The 20,093-nt window shown below is 41.8% G+C and overlaps 2 protein-coding genes across 3 annotated transcripts; one reads left to right on the forward strand and one right to left on the reverse strand.

Moving 5' to 3' along the window:
• Positions 1–7,362: 7,362 nt before the first annotated feature.
• On the reverse strand, positions 7,363–18,436 carry SDHD (succinate dehydrogenase complex subunit D). Of its 2 annotated transcripts, XM_038536168.1 has the most exons (4): positions 18,278–18,436; positions 15,328–15,444; positions 13,782–13,926; positions 7,375–8,354 (listed from the first exon to the last, which is right to left on the reverse strand). In XM_038536168.1, exons 1-4 carry the CDS (start codon positions 18,327–18,329, stop codon positions 8,189–8,191), a joined length of 480 nt encoding a protein of 159 aa, XP_038392096.1. In that variant the 5' UTR covers positions 18,330–18,436; the 3' UTR covers positions 7,375–8,188. The 2 variants fall into 2 exon arrangements, with proteins under 2 accessions (XP_038392097.1, XP_038392096.1); XM_038536169.1 differs by lacking the exon at positions 13,782–13,926 and having other exon boundaries at positions 7,363–8,354.
• Positions 18,430–20,060, forward strand: TIMM8B (translocase of inner mitochondrial membrane 8 homolog B). The gene is made up of 2 exons (XM_038536167.1): positions 18,430–18,584; positions 19,679–20,060. Exons 1-2 carry the CDS (start codon positions 18,456–18,458, stop codon positions 19,844–19,846), a joined length of 297 nt encoding a protein of 98 aa, XP_038392095.1. The 5' UTR covers positions 18,430–18,455; the 3' UTR covers positions 19,847–20,060.
• Positions 20,061–20,093: the final 33 nt, after the last annotated feature.

Below are 20,093 nucleotides of genomic sequence, written 5' to 3' on the forward strand. Positions count from 1 at the left end.
CTTTTCTGTAGTTTGTACACATGGTCAGATGTCTTCTTGAAAAGAATGTGTAGGGCAGCCCAGGTGGCTCAGCGGTTTAGCACTACCTTCATCCCAGGGTGTGATCCTGGAGATCCGGGATGGAGTCCCACATCAGGCTCCTTGCATGGAGCCTGCTTCTCCCTCTGCCTGTGTCTCTGCCTCTCTCTCTCTCTCTCTCTCTCTCTCTCTCCCCCTTTCTCTCTCATGAGTGAATAAATAAAATCTTTAAAAAAAAAAAAAAGAAAAAAATTTTGAGGCTGTGATTAGCAGGTGCATACACATTCAGGATTGTTAGAACACAAATTTTTTCTCTTTTACCACATAATGACCCTCTTATCTTTAACAAGACTTTTTGCCTTAACGTTTACTTCAAATGATATAAATATAGGTAGACCAGCTTTCTTTTGGTTTGTATTGTACTGTATTTTTTTGTCCCTTTACTTTCATCCTTTCTGTGTTTTTATATTGTAGGCTTATCTCTTATGTAATATATAGCTAGATTTTGTTTTAGCTCATCTAAGAATTTATCTCTTCTTTTAAGATTTTATTTATTTATTCATGAGAGACACTGAGAGAGGCAGAGACACAGGCAGAGGAAGAAGCAGACTCCCTGCAGGGAGCCTGATGCAGGACTCGATCCCAGCACTCCGGGATCATGACTTGAGCCAAATGCAGATGCTCACCACTGAGCCACCCATGTGCCCCAGAATCTCTATTTTAACCAATGAGTTTAACCCAGTTATCCTCTGAGTGATCAGTGCTATATCTGGATTTAATTTCTACCATCTTATTTGGGATAATTTACCATGCATTTCTTCTTTTTCCCCTCCTATTATTTAGTTAGTGAATCATCCTTGGGCACCTGGACAATTTCTAAGTAAGACAAAGAACACAAAACATCGGTTACCAGTCACAGTTTTAACACATACTTTAACTACTTTTATACATTATAGACTGACTATTGATTGGCATGCTTAATAGAATGTCCTTATGCCCTTAGATGATGTTTTTCTGAGGTACTCTGTACCTCAACCCTTAGTCACCTGCATTCTGGTTTTCTGTCTGTAAGGAAATAGAAACTTATTGTTATAGTTAAAGATTAACGAAGATAACTAAAGTAACGAATATGAATGATCAAAACTATATTTGATATACTAAATGCAATAAAAGAACATATAAATTTGAAAACAAATGGATATGATTTGTCTATCAAAGGAATTTCTACAGCTTACTAAGATAGAAAATTCAGTAAGATATATGTGTTTGCCTACCATGCTAGGGTTAATTACATTTTTAAAAAGATGATTTATTTATTTATTCATGAGAGGCACAGAGAGAGGCAGAGACATAGGCAAAGGGAGAAGCAGGCTCCCTAAGGGAAGCCCAAAGCAGGATTCGATCCCAGAACCCCAGGATCACGACCTGAGTCAAAGGCAAACACTCAACAACTGAGTCACCCAGGTGCCCTGGATTAATTACATTTTAAAGCTAAAGGCAGGGCAGCCCGGGTGGCTCAATGGTTTAGCACCGCCTTCAGCCCAGGTCATGATCCAGAGACCCGGGTTCGAGTCCCGCATCGGACTCCCTGCATGGAACCTGCTTCTCCCTCAGCCTGTGTCTCTGCCTCTCTCTCTCTCTCTCTCTCTCTCTCTCTGTGTGTCTCTCATGAATGAATAAATAGAAATCTTAAAAAAAAAAAAAGCTAAAGGCAAAAGTTTGGAATCTTTCACCCATTTGTGCATTTGCATGTGTGTAACCATATACATATGAAGACATATTAGTAGTAAAGAATAAGATCAATCTTTAAATATAGTTTTGGTGGGGATACCTGGGTGGCTCAGTGGTTGAGCCTCTGCCTTTGGCTCAGGGCGTGATCCTGGGGTCGCCGGATCGAGTCCCACATCAGGCTCTCAGCAGGGAGCCTGCTTCTCCCTCTGCCTCTCTCTCTCTCTCTCTGTCTCTCATGGATAAATAAAATCTTTAAAAAATAAAAAATATATATAGTTTTTGTGCTTCCATCGTTCTCTTGAATCAATCTTTCCTCACTTCCAAAAAAGCTTTCTAATGTGTACACATATATCATCACTCTAAAGCAAGATACTCCCTTGTATTTACAACTCTATGATTATGCCTATATGTAACAACCAATTTTCTCTGACAATTTTCATTTCTTAAACGCAAGTCTTTTTTTTTTTTTTTTCTTAAACGCAAGTCTTAAATTTAGAATAATAGAATTGTTAAGAGGCCTTTTAGGGGCGCCTGGGTGGCTCATTTAGTTAAGCATCTGACTCTTGGTTTCAGCTCAGGTCATGATCTCAGGGTGTGGGATCAAGCCCCACTTTGGGCTCCATGCTGGGTATGGAGCTTGCTTGATATTCTCTCTCGCTCTTCCTCTGTCCCTTCCCCACCTATGCTTGGGCACACTTCCACACTCTCTCTCTAAAGTAAATAAATAAACCTTAAGAGAGAGAAAGAGAGGACTTTTATACCTAAATGTTCTTGGGAGTATTCCAGGCTGTAATTTTTAATTTTTCATTAAAGGAGAAATACTAAAACCAATTAGGCATGTTTGGTATTCCTCATATCCTGATTAGCTCAAACAACGTGTGAGCTGAATTTATAATATCTCAGAGCTCTGCCCAAGGGGTACACATGTTCAAAGGGGCTTTCTTTTTTAAATAACCTTTATTATTATCATCTCTAACTCGGGCCTTCCTAACTATGCTGAACTCTTCTTATTGCAAATGAAAGACAGGATAGTGTTTTAGTGATGCTTACTCAAAAGTAGGAATCATATAAGTTCATTGCCTTCTGTAATATTATTTCATTGTCTGCTTCCTTTATAATTATTAAATGCTGCTCCAATCTAAACCTAGCTACCTCACTCCCCCTTCCTGATAATTTTATGTATTTATTTATTTTTAATATTTTATTTATTTGAGATATATAGTAGAGAGAACATGAACAGGGAGCAGAGGGAGAGGGAGAAGCAGTCTCCCCACTGAGCAGGGAGCCCCAACAACATGGGGCTCAATCCTAGGACCCTGGGGTCATGACCTGAACTGAAGGCAGACACTTAACTGACTGATCCACCCAGGTGCCCCTAAAAAGTAATTTTAGATGTTCTACAGCTCTTAAGCTCTAAGTACACCCAGTCCTGATCTGACTAACCCTATCCTGTACAACCCTGATATATTACCATATGATGACCCATAACTTAAAAGAATCCAGGTATATCTTGTGCAAAGATATTAGCTTCTGAAATATTCTGTTTTGGAATATTTTGCAACCACCATCCCACGCTTGTTAAAGAATTAAGGATTTAGGGCAACCCAGGTGGCTCAGTGGTTTAGTGCTGCCTTCAGCCCAGGGCGTGATCCTGGAGACCCCATGTCGGGCTCCATGCAGAGAGCCTGACATGGGACTCTATCCCGGGTCTCCAGGATCACGCCCTGGGCTGCAGGCAGCGCCAAACCACTGCGCCACAGGGGCTGCCCCTGTTATATATTTTTTTTAAATGAATCTCATATGCATAGTCTGTATGCCCAACCTAAAATCTGTTTTTTTGAAAGGCATATCATCATTTTGTGCCTCTCCCACTGCCACCAGCATGGTATGCAACTAGGACACTAGATTAGTGAGATACCAATAAAAGTCAGCTTTGGAGCCACATTGGAAGGTACTTTAACCTCACATAGAATTCTCAAACTCCAGGCCCAGAGCCATGCATACATGCTTCCTAGTGTTGTGTAAAGTGCTTAGGATCTCATAACCAGGATATCCAGCCCCACTGGGGATGGACCCTGACATCCATCTATTAGGACTCCCAAGGAACAGACAACTTTCCCGAGTAGACATCTACTTCCCAAGACTCTATGAATCGAGAACATCAGAGGTAGGGTCACTTTCTCCAAAGATGTTCTCATCCCTGATCTGACAACTGACTCATACTTAGATTTCCACTTCATTTAGTTTATATTCTGTGTCTGAAAATGCTGCCAAGATCTGAATTCTTTGCGGGTAGAGTTTGTTTTATCTGTGCTGACAAGTCTTGTTTAGGGTGTTTCCTGGATATATTGTGATTTTGTGCTCATGAATTCACATTCATGAGAACTTTATGGGAACTTTTGAGGCTTGTGTTGGAGAAAACTTCCTCCAGCAAAAAATTGTGTACTTCCTGCCGGGCAGGGGTGGGGGCACCACCAACCCAGGTAAATGGTAAATTAGCAGACAGTATGAACTCAGGCCATAAACTGGCATAAGGACTGGCCCTTAGCCACACACTCTCAGTGATGTTCTTTCTGCCAATCAGAACCAAGGCAAGTCAGACAAGTTTCTCCTCTCTGCTCTTTTGAGATAAGTTATTTTTCTAATTCACCCTTTGAGAGTAAAACTCTTCATGGTTCCTGATTTTAGGGAGTCTCCAACCAAATTCCAATTTGAGCCCAGAAATTTGCTCCTGGCTTCTACGTTGCCTTCTTCAAATCTAGAGCCCGAGGCCACCTGAGGTCAGTACATGATCCCATGGCCAACAATTTGCCTCTCTAACCACATGCACATTTTGTTCTGGCTCGAGAGCATTTCCTCCAGCAACATGAGCCATGTTTGAAAAGGTGCTCTCCACATTTAACATTTCTAGGTGCATTGCAGCAAAATGGTTTCTAAAATTTAGTCTGTTGTATTGCCAAAATATAAATTCTATAAATTCTATCTTTTCCTGGATATCTCATAAATTCAAAGCTTTGGCAGTGACCTCTCTCCACTGTCTTAACTAATTTTCCTCCAAAAGTTAATGACCTCTTCCCATCCATGCATTTATGACAAAGAAATTGAGCATACCTTCCTTCCTCTCTTGACCTCTCACACTCCAGTTTAGCTCTTATTGTCTAAGTTCTAATTATCTCCTATGGTTGTTTTCTTCTTCATTCTGGCTACTACTGCCTTTCGTCAGCTTTTCTGCATCATTGAAATAATCTAACATTTGCTTGCTTACTTCCCTCAAATGCATACTTCACACGGCAGCCTACATAACCTATTTAAAACAAACATCTGACCATATCATTTGCATAATTGAGAATCATCAGTGACTCCCCATTGCCATCACGACAGTTCCAGTCACTTATCGTGGCGCAGAGGGTCCTATACAATCAGCTCTCCTGTGCTGCTGTCACACAAAAGGCTGTGCCATCTTCTGCTAGGTCTACTATCCTCCAGTCATCCTGATGCTTCACCCAAGTGTCCTTGGCCATTTGTCAGCTCCCTATCTTTCGGATACCAGGTCAAGACTTCCTCCAAGGAAACTTGCAAGCAAATTCTAACTGCACCTTTTGTTAGATCACTTATGGTCATCGCATTTACCAGTATATTGTGATACAGTGTTTAACTTAGCTGTTGTCCCAACGGGACTGAGTTCCTTTTAAGGGCAGAGGATTTCTCTCTTCACCCACAGTGCCAATTACATGAGGTACTTAGTACCTGTCAGATGAAGGAATGTTTTTTTCATTCTATAATACCTTTAAAATTGAGTCCTACTTTCTGCTGCCATTAGAGTTCTGGCCATTTCTTCCTCTATTGTTGAGGCTCCATGTCCTTCTCCCTCTAGTTTATCAACCTTCCTCATGTCATCTACATTCTAAGGCACAGTTCTGATCATGTCCTCCTTAGCCTCAGAAACCTATTGCTGTTAGCCCCTGCCTCATTTTCCCTGATGCTCCAGCAGCTCACAGCAACCCAGATTTCCCAGTGATAGCTCAGCGCTGTCCTAATTACAAAACCAACTGGGACCTGGGCAAGCAGTACCCAGCCAGCCTCCACTCTAACTTCTTATTCGCTACCTAATGAAGCTTACTAACATTAGACACTTCTCCAGATCCAACTGTGGGCTGATGGTGCTAGTGCCAAAGGATCCCCATATTACCCAGTTCCTGCCCGCCCCATTTCAACCAAAGAAAACTCCCCCTTACAGCAGTGGTGTCCTGGGGGCTGGGTACAGGATGAGAGGAATAACACAAAGGGGGATCACTATCTACAGAGAATTTTCAGCCAATAATAAAATTGACTGAAGGTCAGTCTGCTATCATCATCATGAACCAGCAATTCTAAACAATGTCAGTTTTATTACTATTTTATTAGTAATTTTATTATTTATATTTTATTATATTTCTCCCTACCAAGGCAGACTCTCCCAACACCCCTCTCTTTGGTGAACCCTACTATTCTGGCATAACTCCCTTTTAAAATCTTTAACCACCAAAAAATAAAAAATAAAAAAATAAAAATAAAAAAATAAAATCTTTAATCACCCCAAAACAGAATTAATCTCCTCTTCCTGAGCCCTTAATATATATCTGAATCTCCTATGAGGCCATACACACATTAAGGGGAGCTTATTTTTAACCCCTACTACAGACATTTATGAACACACTTACCCTTCTGGCCAGCTCCCCTTTGATAGTTTGCCTCAGCTGCCCACTAATGTCCTCAGTGAGAAACATGTCAAGTCCCAGTACCTCTATGCTGCTAGGAGAAACAAACCATCATGCCTTACACTCACCCCTCAGATCAAACTCCCTGCCTACAGAATATAACTTAAAATTCCAAAGGCTGGCATTTATAGAACATTGTAATCTAGACCTCATTTTAATTCCTACTACAGACAACCCTTTCACAGTATGGAGGCTAGGGGTGCCAACACCTCACACAGTCAAAAATCTGTGTGACTCCTCCAAAACTGAACTACTACTAGTGACCAAAAGCCTTACTGAGAACATAAACAGTTAATTAACATTTATTTTTATATTATATGATTTATATGCAATATTCTTACAATAAAGCAAGCTAGAAGAAAAATATTAAGAACATCATTTTAAAAATACATTTATTGTACTCTATCTATAAAAAAAAAATCCACATATGGGACGCCTGGGTGGCTCAGTGGTTGAGCATCTGCCTTTGGCTCAGGGCATGATCCTCCGGTCCAGGATCAAGTCCCACATTGGGCTTCTGGTGGTGAGCCTGCTTCTCCCTCTGCCTGTGTCTCTGCCTCGCTCTGTGTCTCTCATGAATAAATAAAATCTTAAAAAAAAAAAAAAATCCACATGTAAGTTGACTGCGCCAACTGTATTGTTCAAGGGTCAAATGTATTTAATCTTAATACTCTTCTCATCCCAAACTACTCATACTCCATATATTTCTGCCTATTACATATAAGACTTTTTTGTATTACGGTACTTTGTAATTTACCTAACTGCTGAGCCCTAGAAGGAAATTTAAACAGTCCTGTTTTACTGGTGTATATGCAACAGACACCAAGTTCTATTGAATAAAACTAGAGACAGTTAGTACATAAAAGAGTAGAATACAATTTATTATACAGCATTTTATTTTTTAAAAAACTTTATTTTCATAGAATACATTTTCACATTAAAGATTCCTACAGTGGGAAAATAACAATTACTTACAGTTTTTTATATTCGTAGACAGATTATTTTAGGACAAGTAAAATAAACACATTTGAGGATTAAGTCTCAGTTTAGAATCTATAATACTTTCATACTTCTATGAGGGGACCTCTTCCCGATATGGAACTTCTCCATACTCAGAAGCTTTCCAAGCTCTTCTTCCCAGGACTTAGAAATGAATAATGTCAGAGAGCAGTATTTCCTAATTTGAAACTTTCCCTAGGACATGTAACCATCAGTAACCGGTATCAACTGAACAGAGAGGGCAATTTTCAAAAATTAAACACTAATTTTAAGTCTTTACTTATGAATTAACAGGTTTTCCCTTTCTCCGTCATTCCCAGGACAAATACAGAAGTTTGATCATGTACTGATAGTAATAAAGCTGAATTCCCTTTAAGAATTTGATATGCTAACAGGCAAAAGCTCATACATAATGGTTAATTATGCTATGAGTCTTATGAGAAGCTAGGAGACAACCCCATAACTCACCAGAACAAGGAACCCAGTCTCCAAATTTCTTGGATACAATTCGCCTCAAACCTTTTCCTCAAAGACTAAATTCTAAGAAATGACCAGGTGATTAGAAGAGGTTTGTCTCACCATTAGACTTATCTGTTATTTCCTCCTTACTGTGAGCTGAAGGGCATGATAGAGCAGAGGCAAAGAGGTGTACAATCAATTCTGAAGGTATTAAGTCAAAAAGGTCAGAGCTTCCACAGCATGGCAACAGCTTTGCAGATGCCCACATCATGGTAGTTGAAATAACAAAGCCCAGCAAAGGTTAAAGCTGAGAGTGCCAAAACGCCTGCCTTGACAGCTCTCTGCAAACCATCCCCTCGAACATAGTCAGTAACCACTTGTCCAAGGCCCCTAAAGAAAAAAAATACAGTACAAAAGAAAAATCACAAGTCAAAAGGCTAACTTGACTGCAAAAAATAATTATCAGGTTCAAAATACAACTCATTGTAACAGGAATCATAAACCAAAATGAAGGGGCTATGAGTTTCCTAGTAATATAATAAAGACATTGCTTTTCTTTAGATTCAATTTTTCTCATTATTAATATCAAAGAGGGTAGGTTTTTTGTTTTATTATTTTTATTTTATTATATACTCTTTTTATTGAAGTTCAATTTGCCAACATATAAAACTCAGTGCTCATCCCATCAAGTGTCCTCCTCAGTGCCCATCATCCAGTCGCCCTATCCCCCTGCCCGCCTCCCTCAAAGAAAGTAATTACCGTTCTATTTACAAAATCTTGGGGGTTTTGTTTTGTTTTGTTTTTTAACTAAAACCAATGCTCGAGAGGTGCCTAGCTAGCTTAGTCGGTGGAGCACATGACTCTTGAGCTCAGGGTCATGAGTTTGAGACCCACATTGGGTGTAGAGATTACTATAAAAAATAAACTTTAAAAATAAAATAAAATAAAATAAACTTTAAAGCAAATGCTCTACTAAGTTTTTCATTAATTCAAAAAAAAAAATTTTATGAAGCAGACGCTATGTGCCAGGACCTGTTATATATGTTGAAAGAAGAGCAAATAAGACAGCACCCCTGCCCTTATGGAACGGATTCTGGTGAAGCAGAAAAAAAAAAGTACGTATGTGCAATGAGGAAATATTTTAGAAAGGATGGACTAAATGAGAAGAACATTCTAAACAAAAGGGACATTGACTGTGGCATCTTTGAAATAGTAAAAAGATCAATGTGGCTGGAGAACACGGGGATCAGAAGGCAAGGGTAGATCACACAGGGCCCCGAAGGTCACAAGTCTGAGTTCAGACGCACTGGTTGGCTCAGTCAGTAAACTGCAGGACTCCTGATCTCAGGATTTTGAGTTCGAACCCCACAATGGATGTAGAGGTTACCTTAAAAATAAAAATCTCGAGAAAAAAAAGATTTTTAAAATTTCATTTGAAATGTAATGAGAAACGACAGATATGTTTTAAGTTGGGAGTAACCTAAGTCAGTAGTGACATAATTTTGTTTTTTTAATAATAGCTTTATTGAGATGTAATTCACACGCCATAGAATCGATCCTTTTTTTTAAGTTATCTTTACACCCAATGTGGAGCTCAAACTCACAACCCTGAGATCAAGAGTCATATGCTCCTCCAACTGAGCCAGCCAGTCGCCCTAAAACTAACCCTTTCAAAATATACACTAACACGGCTTTTAGTATATTCATGAAGTTGTGCAACATCATCACTATTTAATGTCAGAACGTTTTCATCACTCCAAAAAGAAACCCCATATCCATTAGCTCATTAACTCAACAACTAGTTTCCTGTCTCTATGGACTTGCCTACTCTGTACATTTTATATAAGCGAAATCATAACAGGTGGCCTTCTGTGTCAAGTTTCTTTCATTTCACATTTGCAAGGATCACCCATGCTGTATTAGTACTTCAACCTTTTGTGTGGCCAAATAATATTCCTTTGTAGGAATATATTGTATTTTCTTTAGCTATTCATCAGCTGATAGACATTTGGACTGTTTCTACTTTTTGGCTATTATAAATAACATTATGAATATTACTACACAAGCTTTTGTGTGAGAACATATGTGTTCAAGTTTGAGGGGTATAACACCTAAAAGAGGAATCATTGAGTCATATGGTAACGTTTTTTGTTAGGACTTCCAAACCATTTTCCAAAGTGGCTGTAACTTCTTACATTCCCAGCAGAGAACTACAAGGCAACTTCCAGACATCCTTCCCCACCTCCCACCCCCCGACATCCTTGAAACACATGTTACTGTCCATCTTGTGGATGACAGCCATCCTAGTGAGTTTGAAGTAGTATCTCATTATGGTTTTGATTTGCCATTTCCCCCCACCTTGGAGAGAGAGAGACAGAGACTCTTATGCAGGCTCCAAGCCCAGCAGGAAGCCTGACTCAGGACTAGATCCCACAACCCCAAGATCATGATCTGAGCCGAAATCCAGCGTCAGACACTTAACTAAGCCACCCAGACACCCGTTAATTTGCATTTCTATAATAACAAATGATGTTGAGCATTTTTTCACATGCTTATGAGACATTTGTAGATCTTCTTTAGATAAATATAATTTTACTTTTAAAAAAATATATTTTATTTATTTATTCACGAGAAACAGAGAGAGAGAGAGAGAGAGAGAGAGAGAGAGAGAGAGGCAGAGGGAGAAGCAGGTTCCATGCAGGGAGCCTGACGTGGGACTCGATCCCAGGTCTCCAGGATCATGCCCTGGGCTGCAGGCGGCGCTAAACTGCTGTGCCACTGGGGCTGCCCTATAATTTTACTTTTAAAAAAGGTCACTCTGGCCATAATATGGCAAATGAACAGTGCAGGCAGAAGGGGTGGGGAGCAAAAACAGAAACAGAAAACCACTTAGGAGGCCAAGCGCCTTGGTAAGACTATTTGCTTAACCTAGGCTGGTGACAGGGAAGACGGTGTGAAGGGACAATTGAGGTAAGCTGTGTTTTGAGGAGACAACTAACAGAAAGAGCTGATGGACTAGATGTAGGATAAGACAAAAAGAAATACCTAAAATAATTCCTGGGATTTTTGGCTTGAGCAACTAGATTTAATTGAATTAGGGAAGAACAGGAAAGGAGGTGGCTTTGAGGAAAAATCAAAAGAGAGAGCTGAGTGGGGGAAGAGTGATTCTGGGCAATGTTAAATTTGAGACAACCATTAGACATTCAAGTGGATTATGCTGGTTAGACAACTGGAAAATACAGGTCTGCAGATCAGGAAAAAGTTTAGATCTGAGTTCACCTCAGGAAATTAAGAGAAATTAGGAAAGCAAGATTGAGCCCAGGATTCAGAGCTTTATTATTCAGAGGTCAGACAAAGGGAGAAGTAGGCATCAGAGACTGAAGGCACAGCTGGTGAGACAGAGGAAAGAATGCTGGGTACAGCATCTAGGAAGCCAAAGGGAAATCATTTAAGGAGGGAATGGTCAATTAGGTTGAATTCTGCTGAGAGTTCAAGTAACAGTAGGACCAAAAACAGACAGCTGGGTTTGGAAAAATGAAGGTTTTAGGGAGATTTTGGTAAGAATGACTTAAGCTTTGTAGTTGTGATAAAAGACCAATTAGTACAGGCTAAAAGAGATTGAATGCTGGGGAAGTAGTGCACGATTATAAACAACTCTTTGAAGTCGTGTGTGTATGTGTGTGTGTGACAGAGAGAGAGAGACAGAGACAGAGATACAGAGAAAAGGAAGGAAGAATTAGTAAGGAAACTAGAGGAGTATAAAATAAATGAAAATAATAGAAAATATATTACTTTAGAATTATCTCTTATTCTGACTTTTCATGGATTTAGATGGATCTCCTGCCAAAAAGCCACATATTAGAGAAATCTTACTGTACTTATGATCTAATATTTAATATACAACTGGAATCCTTTACTTTGAAACGTCTATCTGGTTAAAGGTAATTCCCCAACCAACCCCAGAAAACTAGGTAAGTAAAAATCTCCCTTTAATACTACAAAATCATTCTGACAAGTCACTTAACCTCCCTGGGGTTTAGTTTCTACATCTGCAAAGTAACAGAGTTGGTTAAGATATTCCCAAGTCCTTTCAGTTCTAGCAATACAAAAATGCTTCCCTCTCCCACAATATCATACTGTCCTTGTAAAATAATATAAAATGAACAATTCAAAGAACCCAAGTGTTACTTACAAACTTTTCAGAAGGTTCATTAACTTAGAAAATCTAGGGCAGCCCTGGTGGCGCCGCGGTTTAGTGCTGCCTGCAGCCCAGGGTGTGATCCTGGAGACCCTAGATGGAGTCCCACGTCGGGCTCCCTGAATGGAGCCTGCTTTTCCCTCTGCCTGTGTCTCTGCACCCCCCCTCTCTGAATAAATTTAAAAAAAAAAAGGTTAAAAAAAAAATCTAACAAACTACATACACTGGATAAAATAAATAGAAACTGGAAATTCAGTCATTCAACTATTTACCTAGTGCTATGTGTCAGGTACTGCTCTAGGCACTAAAGATATTAAGAGTAAACAAAAAGTAAAAAAATCTCCATTTATTTTTTTAAAAAGGGCAAAACTGAACTATAGTGTCTAAGGACAACTAGATGATAAAACTATGATGAAATATAAGGAAGGGATTACTATAAAAATCAGGATAATGGTCCTTGGTGGGTGCATGCTGAACAGTTATGACTGAGGTAGAACACACGGAAGCAGCTCCTACAGTTCTATTTCTTTTTTAAGATTTTATTTATTTACTCATGAGAGACACAAAAAGACAGGCAGAGACACAGGCAAAGGGAGAAGCAGGCTCCATGCAGGGACCCAACCCCTAACCCACGCCCTGAGCTGAAGGCAAGCACTTAACAACTGAGCCACTTAGGCATCCCTCTATTTCTTGACCTGGGCAGAATTACCCTTGTGATAATTCATTAAGCCATGAATTTGATTCTCATTATTTTCTGTATCTGTGCTTTCATTCTAATGAGGGGAGACAACATAAGAAGGTAATTAGCACTACTGAGAAAAATAAAATAGGGGAGAGGGATAAGGAATGCTGGGAAGGACACTGCAATTGTGAACAAGTGGTTACAGAAGGCTTCATTGAGAAGGTGACACTTCAAATATGAAGGAAATGAGGAATAAGCCAAGTATGTAACTAGAAAAAGAGTATGTTGAGCAGAAGCAAGAGTAAATGTAAAGCCCTGAGGTCTGGAGTGTCCCTGGCATGTCTAAGAATGATCAAAGCCAGTGTGAATGAAGAAGAAAGTAGTTGAAGATGTGGGAACAGAGCCAGACTACATTGGGTCTGTAGACCACCATAAGAATTCTGACTTTCAGTCTGGGGAAGGTTAAAAGACGGGAAAGTGTTTTGAGAAGGAAAATGTCTTGATTTGACTTAATATTTTAACAGGATCATGGGGGCTGCTGTGTTGGAACAGACAGAAGGAGGACCAGTTAGGAGACTACTACTGAATTCAAAGATGATGACCAGGTTTGGGGCATGAACAATTGGAAGAATGGAAAAACCTTTAATTCAGATGAGCGAGAGTGCCAGAGGAGGAGATCTGGAGGAGATCTGGGGGAGATCGGGGACTGAGTATTATAACATGCTATATTCAAAATGTCTATTAGATATGGAAGTGAAGACATTGAATAGGCAAGTGGACATATAAATCAGAGCATATAAATATTCTCTATATGTTTTAAAGTTGTCTCCAGGTCTGAGTATCTCAATCAACTTCTCCCTCATATGCAGTAATGAGACAGGCTCACAGCAAATAAACTGAGCAGACAACATAACAATGAAGGGCCTGCTGTACTTGCCAGTGACTGTGGAGAGTGAGGGCCGCAGCCAGGGAGTAGTCCATCGCAGAGCCAGGATTCAAATAAGCAGCTGGAATTAGGCCCAGGAGCAAAACACTGACAACCCTCTCACCAGTCCAGTGGAGAGATGCAGCCTTGGAACCAGCTACAGAAACGAGGAACCAGATTCATAAGAGTTGAAAGGGGGAAACACACATCTCTCAGATTCAATGTCTGCCACAAAATAACCCAGCTGACAGAATGGTAAACAGCATGCATATAAGACTTTGTTCTGAGCATAAAGAGAGTAGGATAAAGAAAGTGCTTGAGAAAGATGCTACTTCCCTTCTTTGAAGTTCTTTAGCACAAGGTGTCTTGGTGCCAACAGAGACTGATTATAAGACTGACCCACTTTGTTGACAGGCAAGAAGATGAACAAAATATCTTTGTGGAATTACCAATCTCAAATTTTAGTGTATTAGACAGATAACTTATGAATAATATAAGTTAGTACCACCTGAAGAATTCCTTTAAAACATTACTCTTTTATTTGCACTTTCTAATCTTTAGAATTAGAAGTAAGGTAATAATAAAAATCCTTCCAAACAAAATTAAACCAGCCAATTCAAAAAGTTCTGTTATGAACTTTTAGGATTACGGTCCTTCTGTCCCATTACTTATAAATAGCCCAAAACAAATATGGAACAGGAGAACTTCTTTTAAATAAGTGAGAAAAAAAAATGGGCTTTAAACATTTCTTTGAGAGCCTCTATCTTATTTTGGTTACAGAATCTAATGGAAGGATGGAGCTGCTCCCTAGAAAAATGCACATGGATACAGAGATAGAAACTATATTTATAATATCAAGTGCTTTCCTTCAGTCCACACACCCCAAATTAAAACCACTCTCCTAAATTTAACTGAACTTAGCAAAGGACTAGAGAAACAAAACTTTTTCAAAGATAATAAAATAATTCTAAAGAGCAGAAAAAGTGTACTTGCCTAACTTCTCATAACTCAGATACAACTATATGTAAGCTGTTGACTTAAGAATCAAGAGAAGTCTTATCTCTGCAAAACACAGATCTTTCCAGACTTTAAAACTGAAAATAACAGTTAACTCATTATTCATCTACAAATTTTCTATAATAGTCATAAAAAAGCCATGTGATTTTAATATGGACCTAAATAAAAATAGGCAAGTCAATTTTAGCTATAAATATTTGTCTTTTTAAATTTTCTACTATTCTAAAATTATTTATATCTGGCTCCTATCAGCTAAATAAATAAGATCGACTACATTGTACAGACTCTTCCTACAGAGTGATTTTCTTTTTAAAAAAACTGAAAATGTAGGACTTAGATCAGAAGGGTCTCTATGACTCTAAATGGCATCACTCAACCATGCTGGCATTGTCTGCCCAAAAGGACTGGCTAGGTAGGTCTTCATTTGACAGAGGTGGACATAAGAGTTCTGCTCCACAGTCCTGCCAAAGGCATGAAAATTTGGCCAGATGTAGAGGGCCAGAGCCCAAGAAGCAGCAGCAATGAAAAAAAAAAAACATACAGTAGTGGTTGGGTGACAGGTGAATGTGCTGGGTTCTACACCATCCTGGGGCAGGCTGGTCCTGGAGAAATGCTGAAACATGAGCAGGTCTGACCACTGGGATTCGGAGAAACAGAGCTGAGGAAAGAGACATTAGGGAGGTCATAAACACTTCTCTTTTAACAGGCCTGACAGACTTTCTAAATAACCACAGGCAAGCTACTTAATCCCAAAGGGGGCATAACATCTCCTCTGCAAATGAGAACAGTATCTATTTCCCTGGGCTGCTAAGAGGTCACACTAAGTAGCCCTTGAAAGATTTTAAAAAATCAATGAAGATTAAAAAAAGATTAAAAAAAATCAATGAACCATTTATGTAAAACGGCTGCACTCTTACTAATTTTAACAAGTAAATTACAGCTCCTTTCTCTTTCCATGCATTCACCCAACAAACATTTACGACATATAAGAGCAAGAGACAAAGACAGCCTTTGTCCTCAAGGAATTCAGTCTAGTTTGGGAAAAACATCTATTGCTATCTTCCTTTTCAAGATCAGTTTCTCCATGTCCTTTTTTTTTTTTTTTTTTTAAATTTTGTTTTTAAGTAATCTCTACACTAAATGTGGGGCTTCAACTCACAACCCCAAATGGAGAGTTGCATGCTCTACTGACTGAGCCATCCAGGTGCTCCTCTCTACTGGTACTCTTTTTGGGAGTGGGGAGAAGGCAGAGGGAGAGAGAGGGAGACAATCTTTAGCAGGCTCTAAGCCCTGCATACGCCAGACGTGGGGCTCAATCTCACAACCCTGAGATCATGTCTCAAGCTGAAATCAAGAGTCGGACACTTAGCTGACTGAGCCACCGGGGCGCCCCTCCACTTGTACTCTTGAACCCATCCTTTTCTGTCCCCCTTTGGATCCTGTCTCTTGGTTAAAAAATAGGCAGACCCAAGTTCACACAAATCACCACTTACTAGGTGGGAGGTGATGAGCAATTAAGTTAAACAGTCTTTCTAAGCCTCAATGTCCTTATCTGTAAAATGAAAATAGTAGCACTTACTTATTAATACTCTGTTGAAAATCAGTCTCCTCTTGCATTCACTCTTAAATGTTTTCCCAGCATCCCATTGCTCTCCTCACATCCTAAGCCCACCCTTGGCCATTTTGTCACTCAGTTTATGCTGCCTATAAGCTGATGACACCCAGTTCTATATCAGCAGCCCTGCTATTTCTCCAGTGTTTCAGAAGTTGACGTGCCTGCTGGGCCTCTCCTCTGAGATATCCTACAAGATTCTCAAACTCGCCACACCAAAAATGAAAATCATTCTTCAACTTTCTTTCTCAACCCAACTTGTCTTCCATTTGCACGCTCCCCCACATTATCTAGTGACATCCCAGCCATTCTTGACCTAACCCCCAAATCTGGAAGTCACATAAAACGCCCCTCTCCCTTCAACTCTCAATCACCAAATCATATCAACATATCTCCTTAACATTTCTTGGGACAACCTGCTCTTTTTTGTACTACTTTCCATGTTTAGAACCTCACAATCCTTACCTGCCCTACTATAAGTGTCCTATGTCATCTCCTGGACTTGTGTCTTAGCCCATCCCATCTCCTATGATGTCCATCTACCACAGTGTTACCCAAATGGCCAATCTAAACTGCAACTCTGGGATGCCTGGGTGGCTCCCCGGTTGAGCATCTGCCTCTGGCTCCAGTCATGATCCTGGGGGTCCTGGGATCCAGTTCCGCATCCGGCTCCCCACAGGGAGTCTGCTTCTCCCTCTGCCTGTGTCTCTGCCTCCCTCTCTATCTTTCACGAATAAATTAATAAAATCTTAAAAATAAATAAATAGGATCCCTGGGTTGCGCAGCGGTTTGGCGCCTGCCTTTGGCCCAGGGCGCGATCCTGGAGACCCCGGATCGAATCCCACGTCAGGCTCCCGGTGCATGGAGCCTGCTTCTCCCTCTGCCTGTGTCTCTGCCTCTCTCTCTCTCTGTGACTATCATAAATAAATAAAAATTAAAAAAATAAATAAATAAATAAATAAATAAATAAATAAATAAACTGCAACTCTATGTCAAATCTTTCAATGGTCCCGTTCACATCGGGTAAACGCATATTCCTTATCGAGGCAAGTTCTTCCATGATTTGATTCCAGTTCACTTTTCCAGATTCATCTCTCATTCCTCACCTTGAGCTTCGTGCTCTAGTAACACCCAGTCTGTTTTCTCTCCTGCCTCGCAGTTTCTACATCCTTCATCATCACTTTTACTGACCCCAGTAGTTCCAACTGTCATGCCCTTCCTTCTGTGACCTTCCTTATCCTCAAGACACACACAGCTCCTTCAGGAACCAAGACAGGGTAATTCTCCCAAAACAAGAAAGCCAAGTATTTTCTTCCTCTGGACTGGCATAACAATTTATGTGCAACACAACGGTTTTTGGCTTTGTTAAATCACATTTGTATGTGTTTTCCCTATAAAAATGAAAACTCTTCGTGGGCAGGGCCTATGTTCCATACACATGTGTATCCCATCCCTACCACGGTGCCTGGTATAAGAAAAATGCCCAGTTCAATGATTATCGAACTGATTTCCGGAACCCGCTCTCCGCCAATCCGGGGTCAATGGGCAAGGCCAGGGGCTTAGAGCCTAAGCCCACCTTTTTCTGATGCGCGTTATAAGGACAGTGAATGGGGAGAAAAAAGACAACTCTTAGGAACAGCCTCAGGAGGACTGTAACTCCCAGGGGCTCTTTCAGATTCCCCTACCGCCGTGTCTGCCCGGAGCGGGGCAGATGCGAGCTCCGGAAAACATCTGGGCGCGTAGACAACGGTGGTTATTGCTGTGGTGTAGACAGGCGCCAGATCGGCCAACGGGACGGCGGACGGATTCCCTGCTTCAGAAGCCTCCCTCCCCCGGCTGGAGGCGGCGCGAAGACCCTCCCGCTGCTAGCACCCCTCACCTCGGCCTCCTTGAGCTCCGCACAGGACGCTCAGCCTCCAGAGACTCGCCATCTCCCTCCTGAAGGCTCAAGGTCACCCAGCAACCCGGAAGCAGTCGCTCGCAAACTCCCACCCACCGACCGCGAAGGGAAACGCCGCGTGAACCGGAAGTCGCGAGCTGGCGCGCGCCCGCCGCACATGCGCGCACACGCTCGGCGGGAGGCCCCGCGCTGCAGGCGGACGATGGCGGAGCTGGGTGAGGAGGACGAGGCGGAGTTGCAGCGCCTGGTGGCGGCCGAACAGCAGAAGGCGCAGTTCACTGCACAGGTGCGGGGACAGGGTCCGGGGGGGAGAGACCGGAGGGTGAGGCACAAGTTGAATTTTCAGACTCTTCCCAGTCCGTGAAGTGACAGCCGCCAGGGAAAACGAGCGGAGCCCGCGACCTCACCCCGGGGGCGGCCTGGGGCTCGCTCCTGCTGCGCCCGCTTCCTCCCGGAGAGAAACGAGGCGTGGCGCCCCAGCCGCCGGTGAGCCGCCGTGCTCGGGGCCCGCTAGGGAGAACGGGTAAAGCCGAGAGGAAGGTTCGGGCGGCGCCAGGGCACAGGGCACCTGGTTCGGCGGCGAGCTCGCTGTCGCTGGGCTGGGCGTTCGGAAGCTCTGGCTCTGGTCCTGCCTTTGCCCCCTACGGGCGCGCGGCCCTGGACGAGGCACCCATCCGCTGCCGGCCTTGCGTCTGCAGTCGCCTGCTGCCTCACCACAGGTCCTATGCGGTGAGGAGTTTGAGAACGACAAAGCCCCGAAACGTCCGTTGAGAAAGGCGGGCTCCGAAGTAGTCTGGACTGTGGTTTAGGACAGGCGTTGTGGAGCCCCGGCGGCGGGGTTCGAACCCGGCGTGGCCCCTTACTAGCAGCGTGGCTGGCGGGTTGACCACGCCTCGAACCGAGATGACAGCCCCATTTTAGGACCGCAGAAAGTAGGGACTGGCAGCCTAGTACCCAGTCTCCCGAGACAAAGCCGTCAGTAAATGGTTTTCCCCCCGCCTTTGGGGGCTGGGGGTTGGTTCTCGGAGAATTAAACAGCAAGAACACATTTTCTGTGCCCGTATGTGCATTTTTCTAATGGAGAGTGGATCCATTAACCTTCCCTGGATTCACAAAGATGTCCATGACCCCCAAAAGGTTTGGAACTTAAGAGCTAGCCTAAGGGATAGGTTTGGAATGACAAGAGAGCAGTGGTTTGGAGGAAATTAATTGGTACCATACCTTGCCAGCTTACACTGGTGCCACTTGGAAATAGAAAACATAACCCGGCCTGAAAATTTAGTCTGATTACGAACTTAACACAATTGGGGAAAAATAGGTAGTGGCCTTCAAGGAAGTAAATGCAGACAGCAGTGGTTACTAATTTTCTTTCCTCTTAAGGTGCATCACTTCATGGAGCTGTGCTGGGATAAATGTGTGGAGAAGCCAGGGAATCGCCTAGACTCTCGCACGGAGAATTGTCTCTCGAGCTGTGTGGACCGCTTCATTGACACTACTCTTGCCATCACCAGCCGGTTTGCCCAGATTGTCCAGAAAGGAGGGCAGTAGGCCATCCCCTGGGAGGATGACAGAGGCAAAGGACTTGTTAAGCAGATTAAAGGGCCAGTGGGGGATGGTCGTCAGCCTGTCATCAGGTGAACTTGAGGCTGTTATTGGTGCTAAAAAGTAACAGATCAAATGTTCAAGAAGTGAAATTTATTTATTTGGAATTCAGAAATTCCATGTTTTATCACAATTTATTCAATAAATGTGACTTCTCCAACTTTTTTTTTTCTTAATCCCATTTTAGGACTTA

The sequence above is a fragment of the Canis lupus genome, chromosome 5 (assembly GCF_011100685.1).
Source record: "Canis lupus familiaris isolate Mischka breed German Shepherd chromosome 5, alternate assembly UU_Cfam_GSD_1.0, whole genome shotgun sequence".
Classification (NCBI taxonomy): Eukaryota; Metazoa; Chordata; class Mammalia; order Carnivora; family Canidae; genus Canis; species Canis lupus.

What these genes read in the sequence shown, in the direction of transcription:
- SDHD (XM_038536168.1), bottom strand. Translation starts at nt 18,329, where the DNA reads ATGGCGAGTCTCTGGAGGCTGAGCGTCCTGTGCGGAGCTCAAGGAGGC. An exon ending in CGGAGCTCAAGGAGGCCGAG is followed by an intron (nt 15,445 to 18,277) that starts GTGAGGGGTGCT and finishes CTCTTTCCTCAG; the next exon opens with CTCTGTTTCTCCGAATCCCA. An exon ending in CCTGTCACCCAACCACTACT is followed by an intron (nt 13,927 to 15,327) that starts GTATGTTTTTTT and finishes TCGTTTCTGTAG; the next exon opens with CTGGTTCCAAGGCTGCATCT.
- TIMM8B (XM_038536167.1), top strand. Translation starts at nt 18,456, where the DNA reads ATGCGCGCACACGCTCGGCGGGAGGCCCCGCGCTGCAGGCGGACGATG. An exon ending in AGGCGCAGTTCACTGCACAG is followed by an intron (nt 18,585 to 19,678) that starts GTGCGGGGACAG and finishes TTTCCTCTTAAG; the next exon opens with GTGCATCACTTCATGGAGCT.